The 26,862-nt window shown below is 41.5% G+C and overlaps 2 protein-coding genes and 1 non-coding gene across 5 annotated transcripts; all 3 read left to right on the forward strand.

Moving 5' to 3' along the window:
- The first annotated feature begins 635 nt into the window (after positions 1-635).
- Positions 636-17,823, forward strand: gabrd (gamma-aminobutyric acid type A receptor subunit delta). Its single transcript, XM_044038531.1, has 9 exons — positions 636-737; positions 11,115-11,230; positions 12,787-12,854; positions 13,830-14,050; positions 14,736-14,818; positions 15,064-15,201; positions 16,066-16,221; positions 16,306-16,517; positions 16,803-17,823. Exons 1-9 carry the CDS (start codon positions 670-672, stop codon positions 17,124-17,126), a joined length of 1,386 nt encoding a protein of 461 aa, XP_043894466.1. The 5' UTR covers positions 636-669; the 3' UTR covers positions 17,127-17,823.
- On the forward strand, positions 4,040-4,111 carry trnaw-cca. The gene has a single exon. It is a non-coding gene; the product is annotated as a tRNA-Trp (tRNA).
- Positions 17,824-17,877: 54 nt separating the features above from the next.
- LOC122777356 (transmembrane protein 26) lies at positions 17,878-26,154 on the forward strand. 3 transcript variants are annotated; one of them, XM_044038532.1, is made up of 4 exons: positions 17,878-19,932; positions 21,436-21,646; positions 24,202-24,346; positions 24,902-26,154. In XM_044038532.1, exons 2-4 carry the CDS (start codon positions 21,453-21,455, stop codon positions 25,637-25,639), a joined length of 1,077 nt encoding a protein of 358 aa, XP_043894467.1. In that variant the 5' UTR covers positions 17,878-19,932; positions 21,436-21,452; the 3' UTR covers positions 25,640-26,154. The 3 variants fall into 3 exon arrangements, with proteins under 3 accessions (XP_043894467.1, XP_043894468.1, XP_043894470.1); XM_044038533.1 differs by having other exon boundaries at positions 17,878-19,928; XM_044038535.1 differs by lacking the exon at positions 17,878-19,932 and having other exon boundaries at positions 21,621-21,677.
- The last annotated feature ends 708 nt before the right edge of the window (positions 26,155-26,862 follow it).

The following is a 26,862-nucleotide window of genomic DNA, read 5'->3' on the forward strand; positions in this document are numbered from 1 at the left end:
TTTTCTCTCCCATTGTGAAGGTCTGCTGGATGCTGTTCTCCTCAAACACATGAGGTACCTGTGATGTCCCTCATTTACCCTCACGTGTCATGTGTGTGTTTCTGACATACAAGTTCACCCCAGACACTAATTTACCAAGTGGGGATTATTGTCTCTAATATTATATAATACAGTATGATGAAGTCCCCCCCCTCCCCCACACTCACACACACACACACCCTCTGTGGCCAAATTGGATCTGACGTTTACAGAAACGGATGGATCGACAGATTAGAGAGTCTCTCTCTCTCTCTCCTCTCTCTCCCTCTCCCTCTCTCTCTCTCTGTTGCTGGGGGACCATCGGCGGCAGCGGCGGTGGATGATCGGTGCGTCGTTGCAGTCAAATCAGGAGTTTTTCCCCCCCCCTCCCCAGGTGCGCTCTCCTCTCGCGCACCCCTGGACGTGTAGGAATCCGGGAAGTGATCATGGGGTCACCGTCTTCATCATCATCGTCAACATCATCATCCTCAGCGTCCTCAGCAGTATCAGCGCATCACTTTACTTTGAGCTCGGCGGCGCCGGATCATCAGCAGAGGAGCGCACTGAAATAAAACTGTGGCTTTGTGACTGATTTACTGTCCGGGAAAGTTCCCTCTTGTGAAAACTGCTATTGATCACAAAGCGTGTGGAATGGAGCCCCCAACTTTCCTGCTGTCGAGTCTTGCTGTGCTCTTCGTCGGAGGAGACATTTTCACCAGGTGAGCGCAGCATCTTCTTCTTCTTCTTTTTTTTATTACCTTTTTACGTTCAGGTGACACTTCAGTGTCAATTCAGTGGATCAATCAAAATCAACCGTTCTGAGAATAAACACGAGAGCGTGAAAAGCTAAAAGAAAATCGCTGTTCCTTCGCTTTGAATCGCCTCCTACAGTTTTTTTTTTTTGTACCTCGTGTTGCCTTGGTGAAATTAAATGTACACGTTAAATATTTATATGTAAAAATCCTTCACACCCACAACCTGAAGTGTGCTCTCTGCTCTCTGCAGTCAGGCACATATGGTCCATATGGACCGGATGACATCACTTACAGTCATGTATATGCATTAGGAGGAGTGATTGTTGAGGACAGGCTGAGGTGAGAGGGTGAGGTGAGTGGGTGTTTATTTTGTGTGGCAGATAATGTCACCCACACTCCGGCCTGCTGGTTAGGGGTCAAACATCAGACGGTGCCATGATGAGAAAAGGCCTCTATATAAACATAACAGACGGCAGATCTCAGCTGCACCTTCACTGAAAAACATCAGCTTAATGCCTTTAAAATGAACCAGTCCATTAACCTGCTCTCTCTTTTTCCATTGTGTAAGGATTTGTAACATCTAATTAAGGGTGCAACGATTATTCAAGTCATCTTTAGATTATTAATCGATTACTAAATGAACTATTTTGATCATCGAATGATTCGTCTGTGTTTTTCCAACAACTAAAACAAGTTTTTTTGGTTGCTCAGCTTCTTGAAAGTGAATATTTTCTGCTTTCTTTGCGCCATAAAACAGACAAATCATTCAAATTCAATAGTTTTAGTTTGTGGACAAAACAAGAGTTTGAGATTTGAGAAAATCATCATTTCTAGATTTGAAAAACAACATTTTTCAACATTTTCTGGTATTTCACGGCCCAAACAAGTAATCGATTCATCGCGGAAATAATCCACTGATAAATCGATTAGGAAAATAAACCTTAGTTGCCGCCATATACATCTAACGGTGAGACTGCAAACTGCAACAAACGGAGGGCTCCCTTCACTGGCACAAGCACGTCAGGGAACAACGGAGGCTTTTGCAGAAAGAATGTTGTTGTTCTTCTTCACTAGTGTTTTAAACTTCAGCTTCAAAACGTGAAAAAGCATGTACACCTTCCTAAAATACACATGAAGGGCTTATAATAAGCTTATGCTACAGAATTCAACACATGAAACAATCATATTGAGTAGGCGGTTTGTTACTAAATGCATTTTTAAAGTGACCCTGGACAGAAAAATAAATAAATTACACAGATTTCTTCATAGCAGAACTCTATGTTTTTGTCATTAAAAGAAACCTATGTACCATGAAGTAGATGCTCCTGCTTTGTTTGCTCTTTATATTTATCTGTTCAGTATAGAAGCCGCTGTGTGGTTTAAGCGTTCAGCTTCCAGTTCAGAGGTGAACAACCGGCACCAACGACTAAAGTTTGAGACTGAAGCCTCTGAAGCTTTGGGAGAGATTTGGCCGCATCACCTCCCTGTTGTCCCTCTTGGCTGTTCACCAGCAGAGGGAGTAACAGCTACTGTAATTGGATTTTCCTGCTCCCACAGTCACTGCTGTTGTTATTTTGTTCTCAGTGAAAATGCAGGATGAAGGTTTTTTGTCTTGCACGACGTTATGCGTCGTCTGTCTCTCTCACACACACACACATGCACACACACACACACACACACACATATTTTAACTCTTCATTTATCAATTTCATATAAGTTGGTCAGCTGTTGTTAAGTCATGCCTGGCCACTTAAGGTGTGGTTTGAATTTCACATGCTTTCTCTCCAGCTGAAGCATCATTTACTCTTCACTTCACCAAACACGACCTGCATCTAAATGATGGCACAATATTTAACAACAGGGTCAACAAGAAGATCAGGGTTTAAAATCCTGCCTCAGGATCTCCCATTGGTCGTTGGAGCTGAAGTTTGCCACACTGCACGCTGCAATACACAAGTATAAGGATGATCATTTTCACCAATAGCAAGGACGATCATTGTTTTGAATCATTGTAAATATTAACAAATGTGTGTTAATCCCCCCAGAAAATTCATCATTCTCTGTCGTTAGTGTCCAGTGGCACTGAGAGAGCGATTCAGCCTTAGAAATGAAAGGAAAATGTTTTAAAACTTTATGTCTGTGACAATTTCTCAGACAAGAACAATAGGCACACATGGGTTTATGGCTAAGATTAGATTCGACTCATGTTTACATATTTAGGTACAGAATGCAGATTGCATCCAACCAGAAATACATTAACAAGCAGTAACAGAATTGAATTGAATTGAATTGACTTTATTCCTCCCCCAGGGGGGAAACACACATTCACCACAGCTCAGTTGTGAAAAAAACAAAGTGAATAGAAAAAAATAAGAATAAGAATAAAAAAGAAATAAAAAATATATAATACAATAAGATTAAAAAAGAGCAATACAGTGCAATAGTGAGAAAAATAGTAATAATAAATTGAAAATAAAATGCAATAATAAATGCAGGTGTATAGTATGATACTTTATATTTATACATTCATGCACACATACAGTATTATGTGTGCATGAATGTATAAATACAGAGTATGTACAGTGGTGCAGATTGTGAGTATTACAGGGAAATGTACAGTATGTACAATAGTGTGGTTGGGATGATATGTACAGAATGTACATTATAGATTGTGTACAGTAGTGCAAGTAGAATATAATGAAAATAAGACGAAAACAGTAGTACATTATGGAAAATAGGGAATAGTTGATGATGAAAATACAGTACTGGAACCAGGGAACTAAAGTACTGAGATGAAAATGTCTGTGAGGGATTGGTCGATACTCACCTATAGAATAACACCAGACTTATAGACTATAGACCTGTGCTTTTCCTGCAAGGACATGTCTGTTGTTGGATTTCTCATCTTCATTAAGAAATCAACAACAGACATGTTTGGTCAGCTGCACAGTTCCCCCCTAACCACTACAATTGTTGCTATACTTTGATGAAGTTTGTCACTGACCTTGTTAACAGCACTCGCATGATAAAGTTTAATGTAGTGTACTGACATCACTTCACCATGACGCACTGACTGGTTTTAACGGATGATGAGGACTGTGGGGATTTAACCCGTAAAGGTCCAGTGTGTAAGCATAAGTGACATCTAAAGGTGAGACTGCAGACTTCACCACATTCACGCAACAAGCCTCTGTCGGCCTCTGCTGTTCAAGTTAAATATTCTGGGTTTAGACCTAACCTTTCTGATATGTTTTATATGTATAACAGACTCTGTGGCGCAACGGTAGCGCGTCTGACTCCAGATCAGAAGGTTGCGTGTTCAAATCACGTCGGGGTCAAAATTCTTGGGCAATGTACATAAACATGTTCCCTGGTGTGTGTCCATCACAACTGCTAACAAGCCTCTATTGCTCATATTGGCAAGTGTGGAAGCACAGACAGACACAGATTCACCATAAGAACTCCTTATGTGACTTATGACATATACCAGAAAGTAAAATGTTCTTTTCTGTTGAAGGGTTTATTCTAAGGCTACATAAACACAAACAAATGATTATACACTTAAACCAGGGGTCTGTAACAACTAGAATCAGAAGAAACTATAAGAACTACAATAAGACAACTGCAGTTTTTACCTGCCAAACACTGGCACTTGAAATAAACCACATAACCTTGTATATTTATTTGAGTCCTTTTGTTATTTATGGAAATTGCTAAAGTAAAAAAGTGACCTACTTTGAAATAAACAAAACCCATGTTTAGACTGGATGTAATTCATGCTTGAGAAAGGCTGTAGTGTGTGGATGCAGAGATGGACACGACTCCAAATGTGCATGAGATTTCATCAGAGAGTCGGGAAAGGCTTCTCCATATTTCAAACACAGGTCTGTTGAGTTTAGGGAGGGTTTTTTTTATATCGCTTGAGACGACGACATAGGATGTGACGCATTTGTTTAGGTGACGAAATATTAAAACAAATGGCTTAGAATTTGGATATCAGCCGATCGTGATAATCTATGATCATCATATTTATTATATTGAATGCGAAATATGCCAAATATTATAATTGAATATTAAAAATATGCGGAATTGACAAAATGATATTGAAAAAAAAGTCACTTAATAGTTAGTTAAGTTACAGCAGAATTTGAACATATTTATAGGCTATGTCATTGTTTCTAACACATGTAAATATCTTTCATTTAACATTAAAAATCCAAAGAAATAAACCAGGTATTTCGTAGGCTATAACTGTTTTTTAAGCATATAACAGTAGAGTGTTTACAGCGTATTGTCACTGTCATTTGAGAAGCAGAGAAACAACTTGTGTGCAGTTTTACATCACAGTATATCTGGCATGATGGGGGATTATATTATTTATAATCCATGTCGCCCAGCCTTAATTATCAGCTAGTTTCCAGGACCAGAGTTGTGTAATTGCTGTAGTTAGTGTGGATGCATGTGCAGCGTACAGAGAGTGGGAGGAGTGGACAGTTCTTCTTTTCTCCCGCAGCTCTCCTGGTGGGTTAATCTGTCTTTGCATGTTTAGTGCTAACGTCCTGCCGAGTGGTCCTGCAGAGGACAGCCGTGAAAAGAGAAGCGAGGTGAAGTTCTCGTGTGAACACCTGAGAGATACCCCGAATGAGCAAGTTCCGACACGCAGCGCGGCGTGAAGCAGGAGCGTTTAATCCCAATGTTTCAGGACCTCTCTCGTGCGTCACACTCGTTCTCACACCTGCGCTCAGGTGACACACTTGTCTCCTTGACTAATCTGTATGAGAGGCTGAGTCAGCGGGTAAATCCAGAGAGTACGCCGCCCCAATAACACAGTGATCTCATCATGCGCTCATCACTGCAGGGACACGTTTTAAGATGCATGTAAGAGACAGTTTTACTCTAATCTGTTTACTATATCACAAATGTTCAAACTCTGATGATCAGAGATGCTGTGGGAATTGGGAAGTTTACATAATCTATTATTGTGATAGTGGAATTAATGCACATTGTTATTTTGGGGGTGTTTCTATTCTGGATTTGAAAACTGAGTAAATCCATATGTAAATTAAATACATTAATATTTCAGTAGCCCAAACAAATAAAAGTAGGCTATTTCTCCCCAGAGTTTTATTGATAATAATAATAATAATAATAATAATAACAACAATAATGATAATAATAATAAAAGAAGCCCCATTATAGTGAATTCAGAATATATTTGTAGATAAAATGTACTGTACACAAGAATTCACTTTTAATTATATGATATTATCATATAACACGGGGAGGTTTTTTGAAATAACTGAGAATATTCACTAACCTGGAACATGAGCCCAGCAGCATTTTTCTCTGATGAAGTCTCTGCACACTTCTTTCCTCACAGCTGTCCTTAAGCTGACCTCTGACCTCCCTGCAGAGAGAACAAACATTATCACGAGTTGATAGGAGCTGGTGTTATCACATGGTTAACTTCATTGGTAAAGATTCAACAACTTCTTTTTTTAGAATGTGACAGAATTCAAATGAACTTTCCTTCCAGGAAAAAGCTGAAGGCCGGCGTAAAGATAAACAGGAAGCACTAATCCTCTGTGTCGCTTATCTGCTGGAGAAGCACTGTGCCCATTGCACTGCTGCAGACACACAGCAACGAACCTGAACCAGAATACAATTAGCATGGAGACTCAGTTTGTTGGAAGAAAATGTGGTATTAAATAAATCATTTTAGACAAAGCATTATTTAATTAAAACTCGTCTTTTGTCAAAAAAAGCATACAATTCGGATTTCAACCAATTTCTACACACGAGAAGGTAAAATGTTCAAATACAAACCACAGAAACAAAATGTGTTTTCTTAGAGAGTCGTGATGAGGCTAAACTGCGTCTGTCCAGAAAACTGTACATGAAAGTACTCAGTTTATACACAACAAAAGTTTCCTTTATGTGAATAAGAAACCTTTCTTCTCACTTTGGGATCAACTGACATCAGAACATTACAAATGATTGCTCTGCACGTCCCACGGTTGCACCTAAAGCAAGATCAGTATCTGCAAAGCAACTCGACGCAAGTTGTAAAAGTGTTTCGTCAGCGTCACAGGTCTCAAGAGTAATGGTTCAAGCAAAGAAAGAAAGTTTTAAATTGTTTTTGTAACAAGCGTTTTCCAAAGAAATCATCATCATACAGAAGTATTCAGTTTCACCTTTCTCTGTGCAGTATCTTCTTTTTTGTCAAACATTTGACCTTGTTGTTGTTTAAAAGTCAGAAGGACGAGGGTTTGATGTGTGTGCCAGGATGAGAGGATGAGGATGCCGTCGAAAAAAACAGGGAATGTCTTACTGTCATTGTAAAAACACAGTTCTAACAACACATCATACATTGACTGATGTTTATGATTAGGACATCACACTGCTCATCTTGTGCCGATGCCAGTAGGGTAAATAAAACCAAGACAGCGACAGTCAACCCATGCGCGGGTAACTAGCAGTGTCACTAAATCAAATTAATTAAGCATGTTAGTGTTTGCTGCACATTATGATCACCAAAAATAGAGCCGCCATCAATTTGAGTGAGGCTGCCACCACGATCTTGTCTTCCTCCTCCTCCTCCTCCTCCTCCTCCTCCTCTTCCTCCTTCTCTCCCCATCTGTTTAATGTGAGCTCATAAACAGACGAGTGCAGTTCCAGGCCTCGGGAGGAACGTTCATGGAAAATAAAATATGTGAGGAAGAGCTGCGTCTGGAAACGCACACTCCGGACTCTTTTATCATGTATGGAGTGGATGAGAAAACAGCGTGAGTGAGTGAGTCTCCACAGAGAGCCATCAAATGTTCAACGCTGTTCATTTCTGTGACAAACCTGCTGACTCAGCGAATCAAGACACAAAAGCACTGTGTCATAAGTTCAGAGGTGAAGACTATATCTGCTCTGTATCAGCCAGAGAATGAAGGGACAAGATAGATAGATAGATTACCATATGAAAGCCTTACCATATACAATATAGAAGAATATAAACATATGTAAAACAATATGTAAAAAGAATAAAAATGTATCATAATAATAATGTTACAAATATTAAAGATGCAAACAAGTATCAGTATTATATATGATATTATATATGGTAACGGCATACAGAGAATAAGAATATCAGCAGTATCAAAGAGGAAAAAAGAAAGATGAATATTAGTAAATATTACTAATATATTAAATAATCCAAATTGGCATATGCAATTTGAATTAGATTTCAAGTTAAAGTTAATTCCATAATTGGATTCCCAAAATGTTTTTATTTTATGAAATTATTGATCAAAATAATTTATTCAGGCGATAAAACTTTATTCATGTGGTGCACAGGAAGTGATTCCCAAAGTGTTGTGTGATGCTTCCTGTTTTTCTGCGACCTTAAACTCTGGAACATCCTCCCCTGAGACATCAGAGCAAACTTAAAACTAACCTTTTTAACATGGCATAACTTTGTATTAGGTTGAAGTAGCTTTTTCAATTTATCAGACCAATTTCTCTTTTGTTGCTTGTTTGATTTTATTTTAGCTACATCTTTGCATGAAATGTGCTTTATAAATAAAGACAATGATCATTATTACACATAATAATAATGAGACTGGCCTGCCAGTTACAACAGTAGGAACATGCACACTATCGAGAGTCAAACAGTGAAGGTCAGGGATTCGTATTATGATAACTATATAAAAAGAACAACAGTAAAGTCTCTGTAAACTCATCAATCTGATCCAAACAGTACGTTCATGCAGATTTAATATTAAATTACACTAACTTGACTCATACGGTAGATTCTCCCTCACCATGTCATCTGCGATGATGGAGAAGCTCTTTGTCTCCAAATTTGGAAACTGACAATGAAGAGCTCCAGGAGATTAATTATATTCCCTCACTGCCCCCATTTATATCAGACAAGACAGTGATTGCCCGCCTAAAAATACATCTGCCACGACCAAATGGATTCACTCAGGAAATCTTAGTGACACGGCAGAAGCTGTTTGTGCAGAAAAGGAGATGCATTTGTGCTTAATTTGCAGTCCATGTCACTGTGAGTGTAATGTGTTGCTCTCTGTAGTTGGTCGACTGTCCTCAAAATGTCAGCCTTCTTTCAAAGGTCAATGAATGGCTTTCCGTGGGTTAGTAATTAACGGCACCGTCGATGCAGCCGCCATGAGGTCCATTTCCCCGATAATGCCACTGCCGGGCTCTATAACGCTGAATATCACCCAAAACTCTGATTTGACTTCAATTGTTTTTTGTCTCTCAACACCAGCGGAGAGTCACAGTGGTTCTGAAAACAACAGTCAATAAAGCTTGGTCCGTATTTGAATGACCAGCATATCACAGCGTCACCAGTCGTGTCAGGGTGTGAGCGGGTTGACATTCACACACACACACACACACACATGGACAATGGTCACGTGTATCTGCATGTTGTCTGATTACAGGCTCTGTTAGAGAATGCAAAACTGCCACCTGGTGGTGTCAAGGCTGCGCTGCACTTCTCTGAGGCCTGTGGCTGACAGACTGTGGCTCAGGGGCCCTCCAGCAGTCTCTGCAGGCTCCGGGGGGGGGGGCTCAGGGGAGTCTCTTTAAACCAGAATATACATACTTTCTTCTATTTCACTCTCCACTATTCCTCTAGTGGAGGATGCATGAGAACTAAATTAAAGCATCGCTCTTCAAACCTAAAGACAGCGATATTAGGTTCGAGTTTAAGTTGTTCAGAATGAAAGCAGCGGTGGAATAAGAACCTGTTTTAATTAAAATGCTGTTTTGGCTCGGGGACTCACCGGTGCATGTGTGTCTATTGCATGATATTATGATGTTACGAGCTGAGATATTTGAGAGAGGACAAAGGTGGCGATTGGTTCAGTGCTCACGTTTGGTTTTTGTTGTCATGCAGAGATTTAGAGAAAAAGATATACAAGTTGCTTTCATGGCACGTGGCTAACGATACTTCAGTCAACATGACTGAAACCTACTGACATTGTAGTGAGTATGCAACAGCACAAATAATAACGTTTAATGCAGAAAATATACAGAAACTGTTCAGCAATGGAGGTGGGGATTGTAACTTAGGGAACAATCTTAACTTCAACCTTTACACGACCCCGAGATGTGTTTGCATATCTGTGAGTGAGGTAAGACTATGGAGCAGATTTGAAACTGTTTAAAAGGAAGTTTTTGAAAAGGAGATTTAATTCATAGGAAATATAGAAATGAAGTGAATGCTTCAAGTTACCAGGTGGTCTAGGTGCTATTTCTTATTTGCTAAATAATAGCTCTTCCTAATAGGAAGCAGACTATTGTCTGTTAAGGTGGGAGCTGATAAGTTGTACGAGTATGCAACTCAATTCATTTCAAACATTTCTTCTTGCTGTTGTAATTTTAAGCCATTTTTTTTTTTGTATTTTCCAAGTCCAGCAAATATTAATTCAAAACAGAGATGAAACTGAATTTGAATCAGAATGTGCTCTGTGGACATTAACATACTGGGTATTTGCTTTGTTGTTTTGTTGCAGAACGGTAACAAGAAAACGTGAGTGAAGATTAAAGAAGACTCGGGATCAATAAAGATTAAATTAGATTAAACCCAGAGAAGAAAATCCAATTACAGTAATGGAATCAGCAAAACAAACACAATATAATATGAATGTAAAACGTGGATATATAAAAAAAACAAGAGAAGAACATCTGTGCAGGGTATGAATATATAAGTAGGCGTAGAGAACAGTAGAGAACAGGTGTGCAAAGGGTGCAGATATGAATGTATAATGCAGTGTCCATGGTGTGTTTTTGTGTCCATACTGTGTTTACAAATCAATAAATGTCTTAATATGGTTCTAATATTGACTGGAGGTCACTGCAGAGGACAAATCGCATCGTGCTGCAGGTCAAAGTTGCACTTATCGACAAGAACCGAAGAGAATGTAGCCACGTGATGAATGTAACTCCATGCAGAGTTTTTGCTTCCTTTTGACTTTGTTTTGACTCACACAACAGCAGCAGCAGCAGCAGCAGCAGCAGCAGCAGCAGCAGCGGCAGCAGCGGCAGCAGCAGCAGCAGCAGCAGCAGATCACTCACTGGATTCTTCCTGACAAACAAACAAACACACACGGACAAATTTAGAGTTGATCTGATGAACTTTGTGCAGCTTTCCGCAGACAATCAATCATCATAGTTCACAACCAATATTCTCTTTTGTGATGTAAAAGTTTATTTTCACTTTTGTGTCCCCACCCGAGACTCTGCCAGGTTTTCCCGTGGACACACGATGTGGTCAGGTCGTCCCACTGAAGCCTCCTGTGTTTGCTGTTTGTCTCTTTACAGGGCCATGCTGAGTGACATTGGGGACTATGTAGGTACAGACATTGAAATATCCTGGTTACCTAATCTGGATGATTTAATGAAGGGCTATGCCAGAAATTTTCGCCCTGGGATAGGAGGTGAGTATGAGATCTACTGCTTGTGGCATTGGGTTGCATTTCATCTCCTCACATTTACAGCCATCCTTAGCATAACCGCGAACCAAGAAACACCAATGCAGATGTTTGCATTTCACTTTCCAGGTCCATTGTCCCGACAGATGTCTTTATTTCTGTTTTTTCTCGTACACCATGAGAGCAAATAAACAATATTTAGTCTTCAGTCACGGTGTTTATCAGGGATGAAGAGGGAGACGGGCGGTGCAAACAATGTGTGGAGACGTTTGCTAAGAATGGCTGCAAGATGTGAAACATCCAATGACCACAGCGATAGATTTCTCAATCTCACAGCTTAACTCAGCTGAGCAGAAGGTGAAAATGTGGAACAGGAGCGCCGCTTCCACCACACACACACACACACAAAGGAACGCTCGCACATCACTTGGCTGGTCATTGTGTGGTCACTGCATTCCTACTGATGTAACATTAGACAAGGAGATGAACAGAGAGGCTGTTTTGACCATTGGGGAATCATGTGTGTTATGTTTAAGTAATTCCCACCATTCAGCTCATAACTTGTGTCCTTTTGTGTGGCGTTCTATTTGTGCATACAACACACACAGATGAGGAAAAAGCAGGTTTATAGCAGGTGTAGGCAAAAAATGAACAAAGACACTTTTGTCCAAAGAGACTTGTAATGAATGTGTATTTAACCTTCGTAGAACCAGAACGTAATGTCATTGAAAATGAGGAACATCTCCCAAAATGTGCTTTAAGCAGCACCATGGGAAAGTGAGGATTTTATTTCTTACACATCTAAAGGTTGTTTTTTTCAGTGAAGTGCGTGTCATTAGCAGATCGCGAGCGTCACTTCACTGTGTGTAAATGCATGCTGTGGCAAAGTTTTACGACACAGAGTTCACTCGTGATGAGCCACGACGTACGCCGAGTGATGAGGCTCGTCTAAACTGGCTCCCGCTGACCTTGGCTCGCAGTAAACCTGCCACTCTTAATCACCTCACACTATACATCAGGTGTCTGGGCAATAGAATATCATTTAACACAAAATGGTTATGGGAAGGCGTTAAATGGCGGGGAATGGAAATGTATGATTCCTTAATGTTCAGTATAAATAGCCTCTCTGTTCTGCATCAGTGAGCTCCCCTGCCGTCTCTGCCCTTGAGCAGCACAGAGACACACTCCATGCTAATCATATGGCAAACTGATGAGTGTAAATGAAAGTGTGTGTGTGTGTGTGTGTGTGTGTGTGTGTGTGAATGTTGGCAGAAGCTCACTCTGTGCGAGTCCATGAAAGCCCAGTTCTGTTTGTGAAAGCCCTCAGTGTGATGTGCCACTTAGCATGGTTAAACTGGATAATGCTTAATCTCTATGCACTGTAGGAGTGTTTGAGAAGTGTGAGAGTGCTGGGTGGGAGGGAAACAGATGGGTGATGGAGTGAAGTGAGGATGGGAGGGATTGATGGATTCAGATTGAGTGCGTGTGTGTGTGTGTGTGTGTGAGAGAGATAGACGGGGAAGGGGCTGTTTGGCCGTCTTTTCTCACTTGTCGCCCTGCAGGTCCCCCAGTGAACGTGGCCATGGCGATCGAAGTGGCCAGCATTGACCACATCTCTGAAGCCAACATGGTAAAGTACACTAAGGTCACTCTCTCGCTTCCTCTATCATGACCCGAGCGATCAAAGAGGGTTTGAAAGTGCTCAGTGTGAACGTGTGCGACACACTGGCTGAGTTGTTAGATCATTTCATACGGTCATGGATTTTTATGCAGTCAGAACTCAATCCAGTGGGACATTTTTTCACATTGTCGTTTGATTGGAGTCAACGTTCAAAAAGCAGTCGATTCAACAATGTCAGTCAGAGCTAATATGCTTTGTGTCAGCTTTAGCTACTTGCTCATTTCCATCCTTCATTCTGTAGTTCCATTCACTGGAGAAACAATTATACATATAGAGATACAACATTTGATAAAAGAAATTGGTTTCCACCGCAAACCGCAGCGCTTGTGTGTCTCGATAGTCATTTTGCATTTCAGTTTTTATGACTAATAGACTTTAACGGATCAAATAAACAAAACTAGCTAACTACAACACCCCCCTCAATAAAGAAAAGAAATAAAAAGACATTGAAAAAACCCTATTTAATTAGGGATGAGACGATACCACTCTCTACTGATAGTAGTGTGAGACAGTCATTTTAGACCATTTATGAACGTATGAAACCGTTGAGTCAACATTTGTGCTGAGTCATTTTAATTCATTCTCCAACGTGTAACAAATATTGTTCTCCCCCAAACATGACTCAGCTAAAATGCATTTGCTTATTTGTATTTCTATTTTTACAGTCCGTGCATAGTGAAGCAAGATTTGACATTTTTATCTGTCTAATTTTCATAAGTACAGTAATACTCCATGATTATTAAACTGTCACGTACAATTATTTGTAAATGTGGTGGACTTTCCCCGTTTTGTCTGTATTAAAACACAATTTGAGTTGTTTTCTATAATTATACATGAGTGTTGATATAAAGTGTTTTTCCTGGTGTCCATGACTCAGCCTTTGTGTGTGTGTGTGTGTGTGTGTGTGTGTGTTGTTCCTGGCAGGAATACACCATGACTGTGTTCCTGCGGCAGAGCTGGCACGATGACCGGCTGTCCTACAATCACACCAACAAGACGCTGGGGTTGGACAGTCGCTTCGTGGACAAGCTGTGGCTTCCCGACACCTTCATCGTCAACGCCAAGTCAGCTTGGTTCCACGACGTGACTGTGGAGAACAAGCTGATCCGTCTGCAGCCCAACGGAGTCATTCTATACAGCAGCCGGTAACAGAAGACAGATTACTGACAGCACCAGTCAGAGTTAATCTATCACATTCTGAGAGGGAGCCGATTTCTCTGTGCTAAACGTGAATCACCGTGGCTTTTAAAAAGGAAGGTAATCTGGTCATTTGGAAGTTACGAATGAAAGAGTCAAAAGGAACCGTACTATTTGAAGAAAATCCAAAATAGAATCTGCCACCTGTGTGGTTAAGGTTTGCCTTTAGGTCATAAAACATTTATGTTTTATTTCAGTCCAACTGCTCTCATAAGTGTTGTTGTTTCTTCAAGCATGGGGAAAAAAGCACCAATAAAAAAGTGAGCTGCCTCCAGCACCACAGACTCAGCCATGTCTCCTACAAATTATATTCCCACACAACTAAGCTGCATTTTCAATTACAAACTTGTTTTCTTAAACAACATGATGACACTTTTTTTGGACAAATTAAATGTTTTCTTTGATTTTTCTTTCTTTTGTCTTCCTCCAAACCTGTAAGATTAAGTAGAATGAAGCCCCTTATCTCATTCACTGTCGCGTTTCCATCAAAATAAAAAAACTTTCCAGATTTACAAAAGAGTTTTAGAAATAACCATGATTATTAAACTGTTTTAAAAATAATAATAATAATAATAATAATGATGATAATAATAATAATGATAGATTCTAATGAGGGTTCTGTTTTGTTTCCAGAATCACTTCGACAGTGGCGTGTGACATGGATCTGACCAAGTATCCCATGGATGAACAGGAGTGTATGCTGGACCTGGAAAGCTGTAAGTCTGAGATTTACCTTTAACTCTGCCTCACACACCCTTTATGCAGTTTTTTTGGATTTACTGCGGGAATGTCTCCGTACAGTGATGTCCACATAAAAGAAACAGTTCTAAAAAAAAAAACCCCATCCACTCCTCAGCGCACAGATAAAAATGATATGTGCTCAGTGACCCTGACATTGCACAATGTATCTTTGTAGGCTGGATTGATGAAAGGCCTGTTGTCATGTGTTATTTCACTGCAGACGGTTACTCCTCAGAGGACATTGTGTATCACTGGTCGGAGAGTCAGAGACACATCCATGGCCTGGACAAACTGGAGCTCTCCCAGTTCACCATCACAGACTATCGCTTTGTCACTGAGATGATGAACTTCAAATCTGGTAAGCATTATCCGGGTCTGATATTAGTGCATCGACATCCAAAAGGGAAACGACACACCACATTTTACAGCTGCCTTTACGTCATAACATTTCTCATGACATAGCGATTGTGTGTGTTTACAGTAGCTCTGTTTACATGGACACAAGTCATCGGAATAAAAAGATGTCACACACTCCAAGAACTTGTATAAACAGTCCATGTGGAAGCTGTAAACAGAGCGACACCAGCTGGGTTTTTCTTTTGGTCGTTTGGTGGTTGAATACTTTGTAACGAGGCACTAAGAGCAGCTCCACTGACCAACATAATGCACTTTCAATAAAGATTTCACGGAGTGCATAGCATTATGCAATGCACTCTCCTGATGGCGCACGATTAAATAACAACACGTTTATCACTCACATTTCAAGGCTGCAGTGAAAGCTTCTGCGCCCTCACAGAACTGGGCCTGCACGTTTCTTCACTGTTTCATTACAACATGCGTTATTTTTGAGGGTTTGGACTCGGCCTGACTGCTGTGTTAACGATGTTGAAGATTCCTTTTGAGGTGTTTGTTGTGCTTTTCTTTCTTTTTTTGAAGTTCAGGCACTTCTGTGGGTTTATTTGATGCATAGAGGGAATTTATCCATGAAGCGTGCTGCTGAGCCAGGCAGGAGGTGTATGAGATGATAGGAGTTGCTGCTGGAAAACTCGTCAGTCTGCAATACTATACTTCAATCTCTTGTGCCATGAGGTTTTGGCCACTAGGGGCACAAGTGAGCAGAGAGACACTCTGCCAGTGTCTGGGAAGACCAGTTAAGGATTCTTCCACATTCTTTGCTTCAGTAATTAAATTCAGGTTATGTTTTTTTTTTTTATTCTTCCAGCGGGACGATTTCCAAGGCTCAGCCTTCGCTTCGAGCTGAGACGTAATCGAGGCGTCTACATCATTCAGTCATATATGCCTTCCATATTACTGGTCGCCATGTCTTGGGTGTCCTTTTGGATCAGCCAATCCGCAGTTCCTGCTCGTGTCTCCTTAGGTGGGTATTTGTCTGACGGAAACTTTGTAACCGGGTAACTCAACTTCAATCGTTTTTTTTGTCATTTTGGCTTTTTCCCCACAGGGATCACCACTGTCCTCACCATGACCACGCTGATGGTGAGCGCCCGCTCCTCCCTGCCGCGAGCGTCAGCCATCAAGGCCTTGGACGTCTACTTCTGGATCTGCTACGTGTTTGTGTTCGCGGCGCTCATCGAGTACGCCTTCGCACACTACAATGCTGACTACAGACTCAAAGAGAAGGCCAAGGTGAAAGCCAACAAGTTCAGCTCCGAGGTGAGGAAACCACTCCCATCATGCACCTCCATCAGCAGATGACAAGGCTTGGCTTGCAGGGGGTGGGGGTGTGAGTAATGAGCATGCCTTTCAAACAGTGACCTGGTCTACACTTTAAGCCCAGGCTTTGACGAGCATCCATCCCACTGACCTTAAACAGGACAAGGAATTTCTGTAGAGAGTAATGGGAAAATAGATTTTCTTGCTGGGAATAATTATCCATGATTGTCATGTGTCTGTTTGTAACTGTATATGTTGTATATGCCTCCCCTCTCTTCCTTCCAGTCCATCGTAAAGAATGGCAAACAGGCTATGGTCCTCTTCTCCCTGTCGGTCACTGGTATGAACCAAGGTGTGGTGATTTCCAGCCGCCAGGGACGCACTCAGCGCTCCAGCAGTGAAATCCCCGGGGAGGGCGGCACAGAGGAGGTGGAGCCCAGGAGGAGAAGGTCCAAGCAGCCGGAGGAGAGGGAGGAGGGGAAAAAGTGCTGTTCCAAGTGCGTCTGCAAGCCCATCGACGCCGACACCATCGACATCTATGCCAGGGCCGTGTTCCCTTTCACTTTCGCCGTGGTGAACGTGATCTACTGGGTGGCATACACTATGTGAGGAGTAGGCAGCAGATCCATGCCAGTGGCTGCCGTCCAGGACTGTATATAAGAGACTGCTGGAGCTGTTCCATGCTGGCAGACTGGTGCAGCTGAAATTTACTGCAGGCCTCGGTGGGAAAAAAAAAAAAAAAAGATTCAGAGGAAATAAAGTGTTGCGATCTGTGAATGTGGAAGTATGATAATTAATGGAAAGAGTGATGAGTTTAACGGGATTTTAAATCTTTCAAATACAAGTTAGAGAAAAGTCATTCACGGGTGCAAAAGGGCCGCGTTGACGATTCATGTCCTCTCGCTACATGGACCGAGTCAACACACGGGACACGATAACAGGTCATCTCGCTTCATGAGCTGCAGTACTGACTGACAAGCTCACATCTTTAAAACACAAACATAAGTTAGCTTAGATACGTCGCAGTCACACGCTGGAGTGAACCGTCTGTTATCTCCAAAGGCAAAAGCGCCGCCCAAACCGGAGGATAACATGGTGAGGTGTACAACTATTCTGCATGGCTGATAACTCACTCACTCACCCTCTCCCTCAGGCATCACCACCCTCCCCTTTGCCTTGTTCTCCTCTCGTCCTCCACCCTTTTTTTTTTTTAAAGTCATCTTTTGTTTAAGACACCGTCTGGAGTGTCTTATCTCCTTCTGCCAGTTCTGCCTGTTTCCTCACCATTAAAGGACTTCCTCCACTACCTGTGTGTGTGTGTGTGTGTGTCTCTGTGAGTCTCAAATGTTCACTTCTGACAGTTTTGGGATGTAAATCTACATAATCAGTAAAACAAAAATATTACCCGCAGTGAAAATGATTTCAATAGGAAAGGCTCAAGGAAGGATTCAATTTTGGGGATTATGATTAAGTGACTTGCAGGCTCAGCGAACAGAGGCCAAGGATTGTGGCCTATTAATAATTTCAGACTCTTGTCTGTCATGTGAACTGGGAAATTGAATTTGGGTGATTAAAGGAGGAGAAAGCACTATGGCCTCACAGTAAAACTACGTCATATTTCTCTTTTGGATTCAGCATCACTGCATTACATCTGTGGTAATCATTGAGTTCTTTGGTTACATTTGAAAAAGATCTTATGAATGCAACCAAACATTAGACGAGCAGCGTGATGTCCTGAGCTAGTGGAACTAAACACCAGGGATCAATCCTAGGAGGAGGTTCCTTTTATAGCTATAAATAAGATATTTCTAGCAGAATATCACATGCAGCAGTCTTAGAAGGAGCAAAGCTTCCAACATGTTCTCTCTCCTAAAGCAGCACTGTCTCTGCTGGCTCGGACATGTCCAGAGGATGGACGATGGAAGAATTCCACAGGACATCCTTTATTCAGAGTTGGCACCTGGCAAAAGACCTACTGGCCCACCTCAGCTCACTATTAAGTCCTTCAACATCTACTCTACCACCTGGGAAGATGCCGTCCAGCAACAGGCACTCCACAGTGGACTGATCTCACATGAATCCTTCCAAGCTCAACACCACAAAACCAAGAGTGCACTGAGAAAGCAACGGCAGCCACACTGGGACACAACTCTACCCCCTTCATCTCTCCAAGCCTTCTCTTTGCCAGATGCCTGTGGCCACGTCAGCCGCTCACGGGTTGGACTCGTCAGGCATTAAATTCTAATTTGAGTTTATTTCTCAAAAATCATCTATCATCAGTTGGGCTGTAATCACGACTGACAATGACTGGACATTTATGCAAATACGATAAACGATCCTAGATGGTTGATTGCCAGTTTGACGTTGAACTGAGACCTATTATTATTATGTTATTATTATTATGTTTTACAATAACAACGAATAAAGTGACAGGCACTTTATGTTACATGACTACTGTACAAGTTCGAGCTTCATGCCGCTTTGGTTTTAGTTTTCTGGGCCACAACTTTACTGTGTTTGTTCTCACCTGGTCTCAGGCTGTTGTAACACGAGAACACGCTCTGCTATAGACGATGTTAGAGACGTGCTGGTGAACAGTGGAGAACTGGGTGTTGAAGAGAATATTGGACTAAAAGTTAAGGCCTCTTCAAATACTCTGAAGAGGATATAGGAGTAACACGACCTTGACTAACTTCCTGACCAATGTTAAGGATTAGCATACAGACTTAATAATAAAGAACAACAACAGCCCTCTAATCAGTCATCTGCCGTTGATTCACTCTGGCACTTTAGCAGCCTGACAGGCTCAGCATTCATGAAGAGTATTTCCCCACATGGCTGCTCATTCAGATGCAGCAGCGGCGGCGGCAACACTCTAACACACTTTAGTGGCATCTCCTTTCCCTTCCTGTGTTTTTATGTGTGAGGATGCCGGCGTTATCAGACGCAGCGGTGCAGAGACAGAGCAGACATGGGTGGGAGCAGGGCAGGGCTGGGTGCTCTTTGAACAGGGAGCACAGCAGGCCGACTTCTCCCAGGCAGATAACTTTGTTCTGGGGTCAGGAGAGGTGACATCATGACGGATGGCGATGAAGATGTGTGCGCATGGGGCAGGAAACGTTATCTCCAACACACACACACACACTACCGTTTACTGATACACACACTCCAGTGGACTTGAACAACACTCACTCACCCACCGAACACGTACACACACACGCATATGTCTGACATGCCGGCTCATCCAGTGGCGTCTCGGAGGTGGCTTTCATTTAAAAAGGTAGAAAGAGAGCGACACAGGGCAGGTCACACGGTGTGAGGCTGCTGTTGTCATTTTCTGCTACACAGCGCGAGAACTGGTTGGAAGCACACTGAAGGGACTGATCTCAACACGGAGCCCAGGCTTATGCTGTAGGTCTGTACTGCATGCAACCATACATATTGCATGAATTCTGTTCAAGGCAAATTGGTATTCATGATAGCAGCACCCAACACGCTATACCTGTTTTTCCACACAGGCGATAACAGTCACAGAGGGAGCTGAGCTGGGTTTGTGTCAGGGAGAAGTTAAATGTGTCAGGAGATTAAAGACAGAGGCTTGGAATGTATACATATGACTCTTGTAACTAATTGCTTCAGTAGTATGGTAATAAAATACTTTACGAATGATTTGTAGGCTTTAAATATAACATTTCCGGGATTAGGTTGTCAACAATGAAGTGGGAATTTGAAAGAGCTAAATCATATTGAGTTGTAGTCCTCCTAAAACAAAGTTTTGTTTAGGATGTTGATTAAGAGAAATCTCATGTGTTAGACCAAGAGAATAAAAGTCAAAACAACACCATGGAAGGATTTCATTTATCAGCATTTTCAGTAAACAGCAACAGAAGCTTTGTTGGCATCCAGGAGAGTAATGAGCTAACACAACATTTGTGTAACTACAGACTGAGATTTCTCACATGTTAATTCTGATCAATAACTGTTAACGGTTTATGAACTTCACAAAAAGTCACAATCATTTTTTTCCCTTTGAGTGTTTAAAGAGAAGACACTCGGTGTGTGACGAACGTGCTCAGTCAGAAGGAAAACTGGATTTTATATTATATATAAATATATAATACTTCATTTTTAGAACATTTTGAGCACTGCTATTAAAATGAACCCACAAGGATCCCACAATCGAATTCAAGCAAATACTATGCAAAGCCTCCTTCGAGTCTCATCTATTAGTCTAACTCTCGCAAACAAATCACTGTTTGCCTTGAATTCCCCAAAGCTAAGAGGCTTTTATCTCAAACATTTTGACAGTGGGGACTGTTTTCACAGTAGTTATTGATATAAGAAGAGCTGAATGTAATGTTTGCTAATTTGTCATGGTTGGTTTGGTTTTTGGCAGCTTCACCCCGAGTTTATTCCTCAGATCAAGTGCAAAACGCGATCAGATTGAAGAGTCTTCTGGCATTCGCGCTGTTGGACATTCACTTTATCACCATAATACAATAGAACAACAGTAATGAGTTCAAAACATCCTAAACTATTTTACTGTTGTGGCCTTTGAGACTTTGTTTACAAAAGTTGGAAAAGAAGTGCTTGCTTATGTTGTTTCGCTCTGATACTTGCCAAAACATTTTTTATAGTCAGTTTCATCTTTAAGAGCATTGAGCTCTTCTTCACCTATTACATTATATAATATATGAGCTTTGGGAATGCTGAATCACCCTCAACTTTCATAAACAATGAGTTTGTTTTTAAGAATAAATTCCACCTAAATAGATTTTTTTTATTATTCGGTCTGTACACAGAATATAAGTGGAAATCACTATCAAACAAGACCATATTGTGATGTTTAGACTAAAGTAAAGAAATGATAAAATACTGAGTGAGAAGTGTAATAATTAAAGCTATATCTGTTGCGCAGGTTTTCTTTGGCACACAATGTGTCACCTCGTGAACATCCTGCTGGCCTTACTGAGTCGCTTCCTGTTTGCGGTCCATGGCGTGGTCACAGTGTGGCGCGTGGTGGTCGTTAAAGGGGAGCCTCTCTATTGGCTGCTGCTGACGGGCGTGGCTTTGCTGGGCGCGGAAATGGCTGTCACTCTGAAGTGCACCCGAAACGCAGAGTGGAAATGGTAACATACAGGGCCGCAACTAACGATTACAGTATGTACATTATCGATGAATCTGTCGATTACTTTCTCGACGGGTCAGTAAAATGTCAGAAAATGTTGATCAGTATTTCTCAAACCTGGAAAAGATGATGTTCTTAAATGTCTCATCCAGTTGCCTTGTCCAAATGATTCAGTTTAAAGGATTTCTTTGTTATATGGAACAATGAAACCAGAAAATATTCACATTTAAGAAGCTGAAAAATCTGAAAACTTGCTTTTATTCCTTATAAACACTTAAAATAGTTGACGATACATTAAGTAATCAACTAATAATTGATTAATTGAGTAATTGTTTCAGCCCTAGTAACATACATACTGTACATGCACCTTCACCATTATGAGGGCTGAACGATTTTGAATAAATATCTAAATTGCGATTATTTTGACAGGAATTGTAATCGCAATATGATTCACGATATGAGAGAGAATGGTCATTTTTACGTCATTATTCTCATTTCATTAAGAAAAATCCATTTAAAATGATGACTGTGTGATGTTTGTGCAGCTCTGTGAGAAACAAAGATGTTCCCTTCAGTCAGTAGAATAAAATGTGTAATAATAATTCATCTAAAAAGATATTTTGACACACATTTTGGCTTAAACAACTCTTGCGATATGAAAATTGCAGTGGGCTGTATTTCGATTTTGATAACATTTCGATTAATTGTCCAACCCGATCTGCTATTCAACACAGTACACAGTGTTAACACAGGGATTAGGCTGACAGTGGACTTTTGGTGCTAATCCCATTATTGCAACAGCACACAAGGGGGTATCTTTAGAATTAAGTTGGTCTAATTATCACATTACACAACATATTAGATAATAATTAGTTGTGCAATAATACTAATTGTCTGGAGGAGGATTTCTTTGAGTTTTCCTGTCATCCTCATTTATTAATCCTAATCCCTAATAACGCTGGCATGCTGACTGATGACATGATTCAAATTTTGCTTTTGATGTAAGATTTTATTTTCCAGTCATCCTTTACTTTATCATATACTCTTATTTAGAAGTAATACTGTAAACATTATGTAGCACCAGTATGAAAATGAATCTAAACAAGTTTGATCCTCAGAGTGTGTGAGCCAGTGCTGGAGTATGCTGCCCACAAAACAATTCAGAATTTCATTTTCCTGCTCAATCCCATTTGTTACGCAGTTTGATGGGATCAAGGCATCTTGCCCTTGTCTGCCCCTCTGCTGCTGTATACACATAAATGCTCCCTCAGCCAGGTCTGGTAGTATTGAAAATCAAGCAAAAGCAAAAAACAGCAAAAGTTACGGCTTTGTTTAGCAGCTATAATGTTTTAATTATATCACTCTGCTGGTATACATACAGTTTATACTGCTGAAATCACACACAAGAACTTCAGCAAACTATTTCAATCTCAGCTGAAAACCTTTACCAACACTAAAATAACGGCAATCTCCAGGCCACTGAGGGCTGCATTGAAAACCACACAGAAAATCAAAGACTGTGATAATTAAGTGTTCCCTGCAGTGTTTTTACAACAGATATTGAGATATTGCACTCTTGCAGCCACAAGTGTGATTATCAACAAATCTGTGTGCTTTACCAGCCGACACCGTGAGTGATGTATGACACATCGCGCCTCCACTCTGTCTCACCAAGGACACCGAGCTTATGCGTCTTTGACACGAGCCGAGTGCAGCAGTTTTCCGTACAGTGAGTAAATACATGCAAATGGAGCGTCCATCTGAATGATGAAACAAAGAATTTGAACAGGCGAAAGAGTCGGCAATAGGGTTAAAATGAGATGAATTAGCATAAGCCAGATGCAGTAAGCCTTTTTTGCACTTGTAGAGACTCACGCACGCGCCGAGGGCAGCGAGAGTCGGCTCACATTAGGCCTGCGATATTTACAGCCTCTAAACTCTCTGTCATCCTCTGCAGCTCGTCTCGCTTTCGCTGTCAATCAAAAGTAAATCTACCCCCTCTGCTGTGTTATTGCTCTGTCTTTCACTGAGCTGATGCTCTGAGCCTGCGATCATGTCTCTGTCACAGCCTCTCTTATCCAATCACATCACTGCTAAAATGTCTCCTGCTGGCTGCAGTCAGTTCTGACCAGGGAGCTTTCCAAAAAAAAAAAAACGCCATAAAAAAACGATGAAACACAAACTGACGTCAACCTTTATAATGTGAGCCTCAAAAAGGACATAAGCATTTAGTGTCACACCTCATTCAACACCGAGCGGCATCTCATTCAAAAGCTACAGCTCTCCAGTGCACACTCGGTGAACATCCATAGATACCAGCTTTCTTCAGGCCTCTCTCTTCCTACTTTGAAGTTTCCTCATGAAAGCTTTACACTGTCAAGTGGGATTTGCATATATGATGAGAATAATTGTCTGTCTGAACGTCAGTGTTACTTTTGTGGGAATAAAGCAGAGCTACCTTTATTTTTGAAAATAAACATAAATAGACAAAAAAGCTGCCACTAAAAATAACCTAACCCCCACCTTCATCCCTCTCCTTTCGTGATCCTCTTTCAGGTTCTCCCCCATGGTGTTCCTCTACCTCAGCACTGTCATTCCCTCCATTTGGTTTCTGGAGCTGAGCCTGCTGCAGTCCAAGCTGCCCGTCAACAGCTCCTCAGGCCCCGAGCTTCATTTGCTGGCTCAGATCCCGATCACAGCGGTAGGCTCAAAAATCGTCCTTCCCCACCTCACCTTCCACACAGCCACGTTAGGCTAATACTGGTATCAGATCAGATTCAAATCTGGCGAGGGGGAGGATAAACTATTACTTGCAGGAAATTCATAATGGACACATTGAGAGGACGTCCAGATACAGACTCCTGCCTGAAAAACTCTCAGATCTCTCCCCCTCTGGGATGGTTTTAGTGCAGTTTCTTTCATGTAGGATTTTGGGAGCTTTTGCCCCTTGGCTGTGCTCGAGGCTGGGTGGCAGCGTTTGAAGATGCAGTGTTTTCGGGAACGTTGTGAAATGTTAAGGGGCGCTGTCAAGATGAACTCAACGAACCCTGGTTCCGTGGAAAACAGGCTCACAAGCCATTAGAATCAGATGACAGCTCGGGTATCATCTGCGACGACGTGATTTCATTCACACACAAAGTCTTTGCGTGTCCTGAAAAGCGATGGATCATTATGTTCACGGTACAAACAACTGATGAAATAATCTCATTAAAAACTTGTTTTTTAGTAACCAGATGTTACCATTTCCTTGAATCAGGCCATTGTGAATCTGGAGCCAGAGAACTGGGTGATTGGACTGGAGCAAACCATGCTCATAGTGTTGGTCCTCGGTCGCTGGCTGATGCCCAAGGGGGACATGTCCCGTGACCAGCTGTCCCAGCTCCTCATGGTCTACGTTGGACTGGGGGCAGACATCCTGGACATCTTTGATACCTTCAAGGAACCTGAAGTCAAAACCAACCGGACCATTGTTATTATTGGCCTGGCCCTTTTCTCCTGGGCGCTCATGCAGTTTCCTCTAGTGCTCACTCAGAAACAATACCCAAAGCGTGAGTCTCCACATGGGAGCATGAAAGGTCTCTCCTGCTGCCTCGGTTCTCCACCCTCGTCTGCCTCCTGCTGCTCCAGTGAAGTGTGGAGCCTGCTGCTCACAGTGGGGCTCCAGGACGGCCCATTCCTGCTTTACCGACTCTACCTCATGGTCCAAGAGCAGGTGCTCAACCAGCTCATGATCTTCTTCACCTGCAAGAACATCCTCATTGTCCTGCTGGAGCTTTACCGAATCTTTGTGGTTCAATGTGAACAGAGCATAGTAGGGAAATTGGATTTGAAGAAGTGTGATGCCCTCGTGCCCTGCTGTCAAACTCAGACGGGTGGGGAGGAGATTGAGGAGGAACAGGGGGACGCAGAGAGAGAGGAGAGGGATGAGGGCTGTCACACAGACACAGAGGGGGGGACTAAGAGGGAAGAAGATCAGAACGTTACCCAGGTATAGTAATGCTCAAAATGCCGTAAGGCATGGCTTTGGACCTCAGTGGGATTAGGGTGGTGGTAGCAGAGGGATTGTGGCTTTTACACAGCGAGAAAAAAGTCAAACCCATCAGGCATCTTTTGCATCTAAGCCTCATTCAGAGAGACAGCCTCGGCTCTCTGGAGGGGCAGTGAATAGGAACAGACTTCAGGAGAAGAGAATAAGTTCCCGCTGAAATGATCAGAGATTCATTTATGCAATTCCCTTTTGATCGAACCTGCAGCGAGGAGGTTCACTTCTACAAGTTTCACTTGAAGTGTCAGTCAGTTTCAGTCATTTTTGGCAGCTAAAACCAAAACACCACCTTTTTTAAAAAATTTTTTTTACTTTAGTTTAAATTCAATTCATCAACATCGTGATTTAATGTGATTCCACTTTGAGCGTTTGTGTATTACTCATTAAATGGTGGTGGTGAGGATGATGATGACAGCTTTCACAGTTACAGTTCTATTATATGAATAAATATGACAGTTTTAAATGATAATAACATGTCTTAGTAAATTTCTTTTTTTTAAATAAAGATACTTCAAAAAAATCCTTAAATGCAAATTGTTTTTTTTTTCCCTTAGACCACCATGAGATGGCAGTGTTGCCAAGTCAACCAAAACACTGCACACACAAACATTCAGCGTTTACTTGTCTGGAACTTGCATATCAGTTACACAGACTGATAAGCAACACAGTGGCAGTGTGGAAGATCATTTTTCTTGCCACTTTTTTGGTATGATAATCTACTCTCGGGGGCTTTTCTGTTAGACATAATGATGCAATGAGGATATAGGAAGTCATGTGACACATTCATTTAAAAGATTCAGTCACCTTCGGGCTGGCGCTGAATAATTAAATCTGATGTGGTGAACGTAGAGAAAGCACATATAATCTAACAAGTTGGTCGGAGAGCGAAAAGCGCTGCTGCGTTCGTCAAGGTTCATTTTCCTCTCGAGCACAATCAGCCTATGGAAGCATGTTTTCGAGAGCTCAGTGCATTTTTTATTATGTCTGAAAAAGCACACTCGTGATTATGTGGGAGTTTTTCAAGTTCGACGTGATTTGCTCTCACATTCTCTCCTGCGAGAGATGGAAGGTGCTTTTGAGATATTCCTCCACAGCTCATAAAAACAAGAGGCTCTTAGAGAGCCTATAAAGACAGAGAAATGTTTGAGCAGGCGCTCAGGGTCTCAAGGTTT

The sequence above is a fragment of the Solea senegalensis genome, linkage group LG11, assembly GCF_019176455.1.
Source record: "Solea senegalensis isolate Sse05_10M linkage group LG11, IFAPA_SoseM_1, whole genome shotgun sequence".
Lineage (NCBI taxonomy): Eukaryota > Metazoa > Chordata > Actinopteri > Pleuronectiformes > Soleidae > Solea > Solea senegalensis.

What these genes read in the sequence shown, in the direction of transcription:
- gabrd (XM_044038531.1), top strand. Translation starts at nt 670, where the DNA reads ATGGAGCCCCCAACTTTCCTGCTGTCGAGTCTTGCTGTGCTCTTCGTC. An exon ending in TCCTGCTCGTGTCTCCTTAG is followed by an intron (nt 16,222 to 16,305) that starts GTGGGTATTTGT and finishes TTTTCCCCACAG; the next exon opens with GGATCACCACTGTCCTCACC. An exon ending in CCAACAAGTTCAGCTCCGAG is followed by an intron (nt 16,518 to 16,802) that starts GTGAGGAAACCA and finishes TCTTCCTTCCAG; the next exon opens with TCCATCGTAAAGAATGGCAA.
- LOC122777356 (XM_044038532.1), top strand. Translation starts at nt 21,453, where the DNA reads ATGTGTCACCTCGTGAACATCCTGCTGGCCTTACTGAGTCGCTTCCTG. An exon ending in CGAAACGCAGAGTGGAAATG is followed by an intron (nt 21,647 to 24,201) that starts GTAACATACAGG and finishes ATCCTCTTTCAG; the next exon opens with GTTCTCCCCCATGGTGTTCC. An exon ending in CTCAGATCCCGATCACAGCG is followed by an intron (nt 24,347 to 24,901) that starts GTAGGCTCAAAA and finishes TCCTTGAATCAG; the next exon opens with GCCATTGTGAATCTGGAGCC.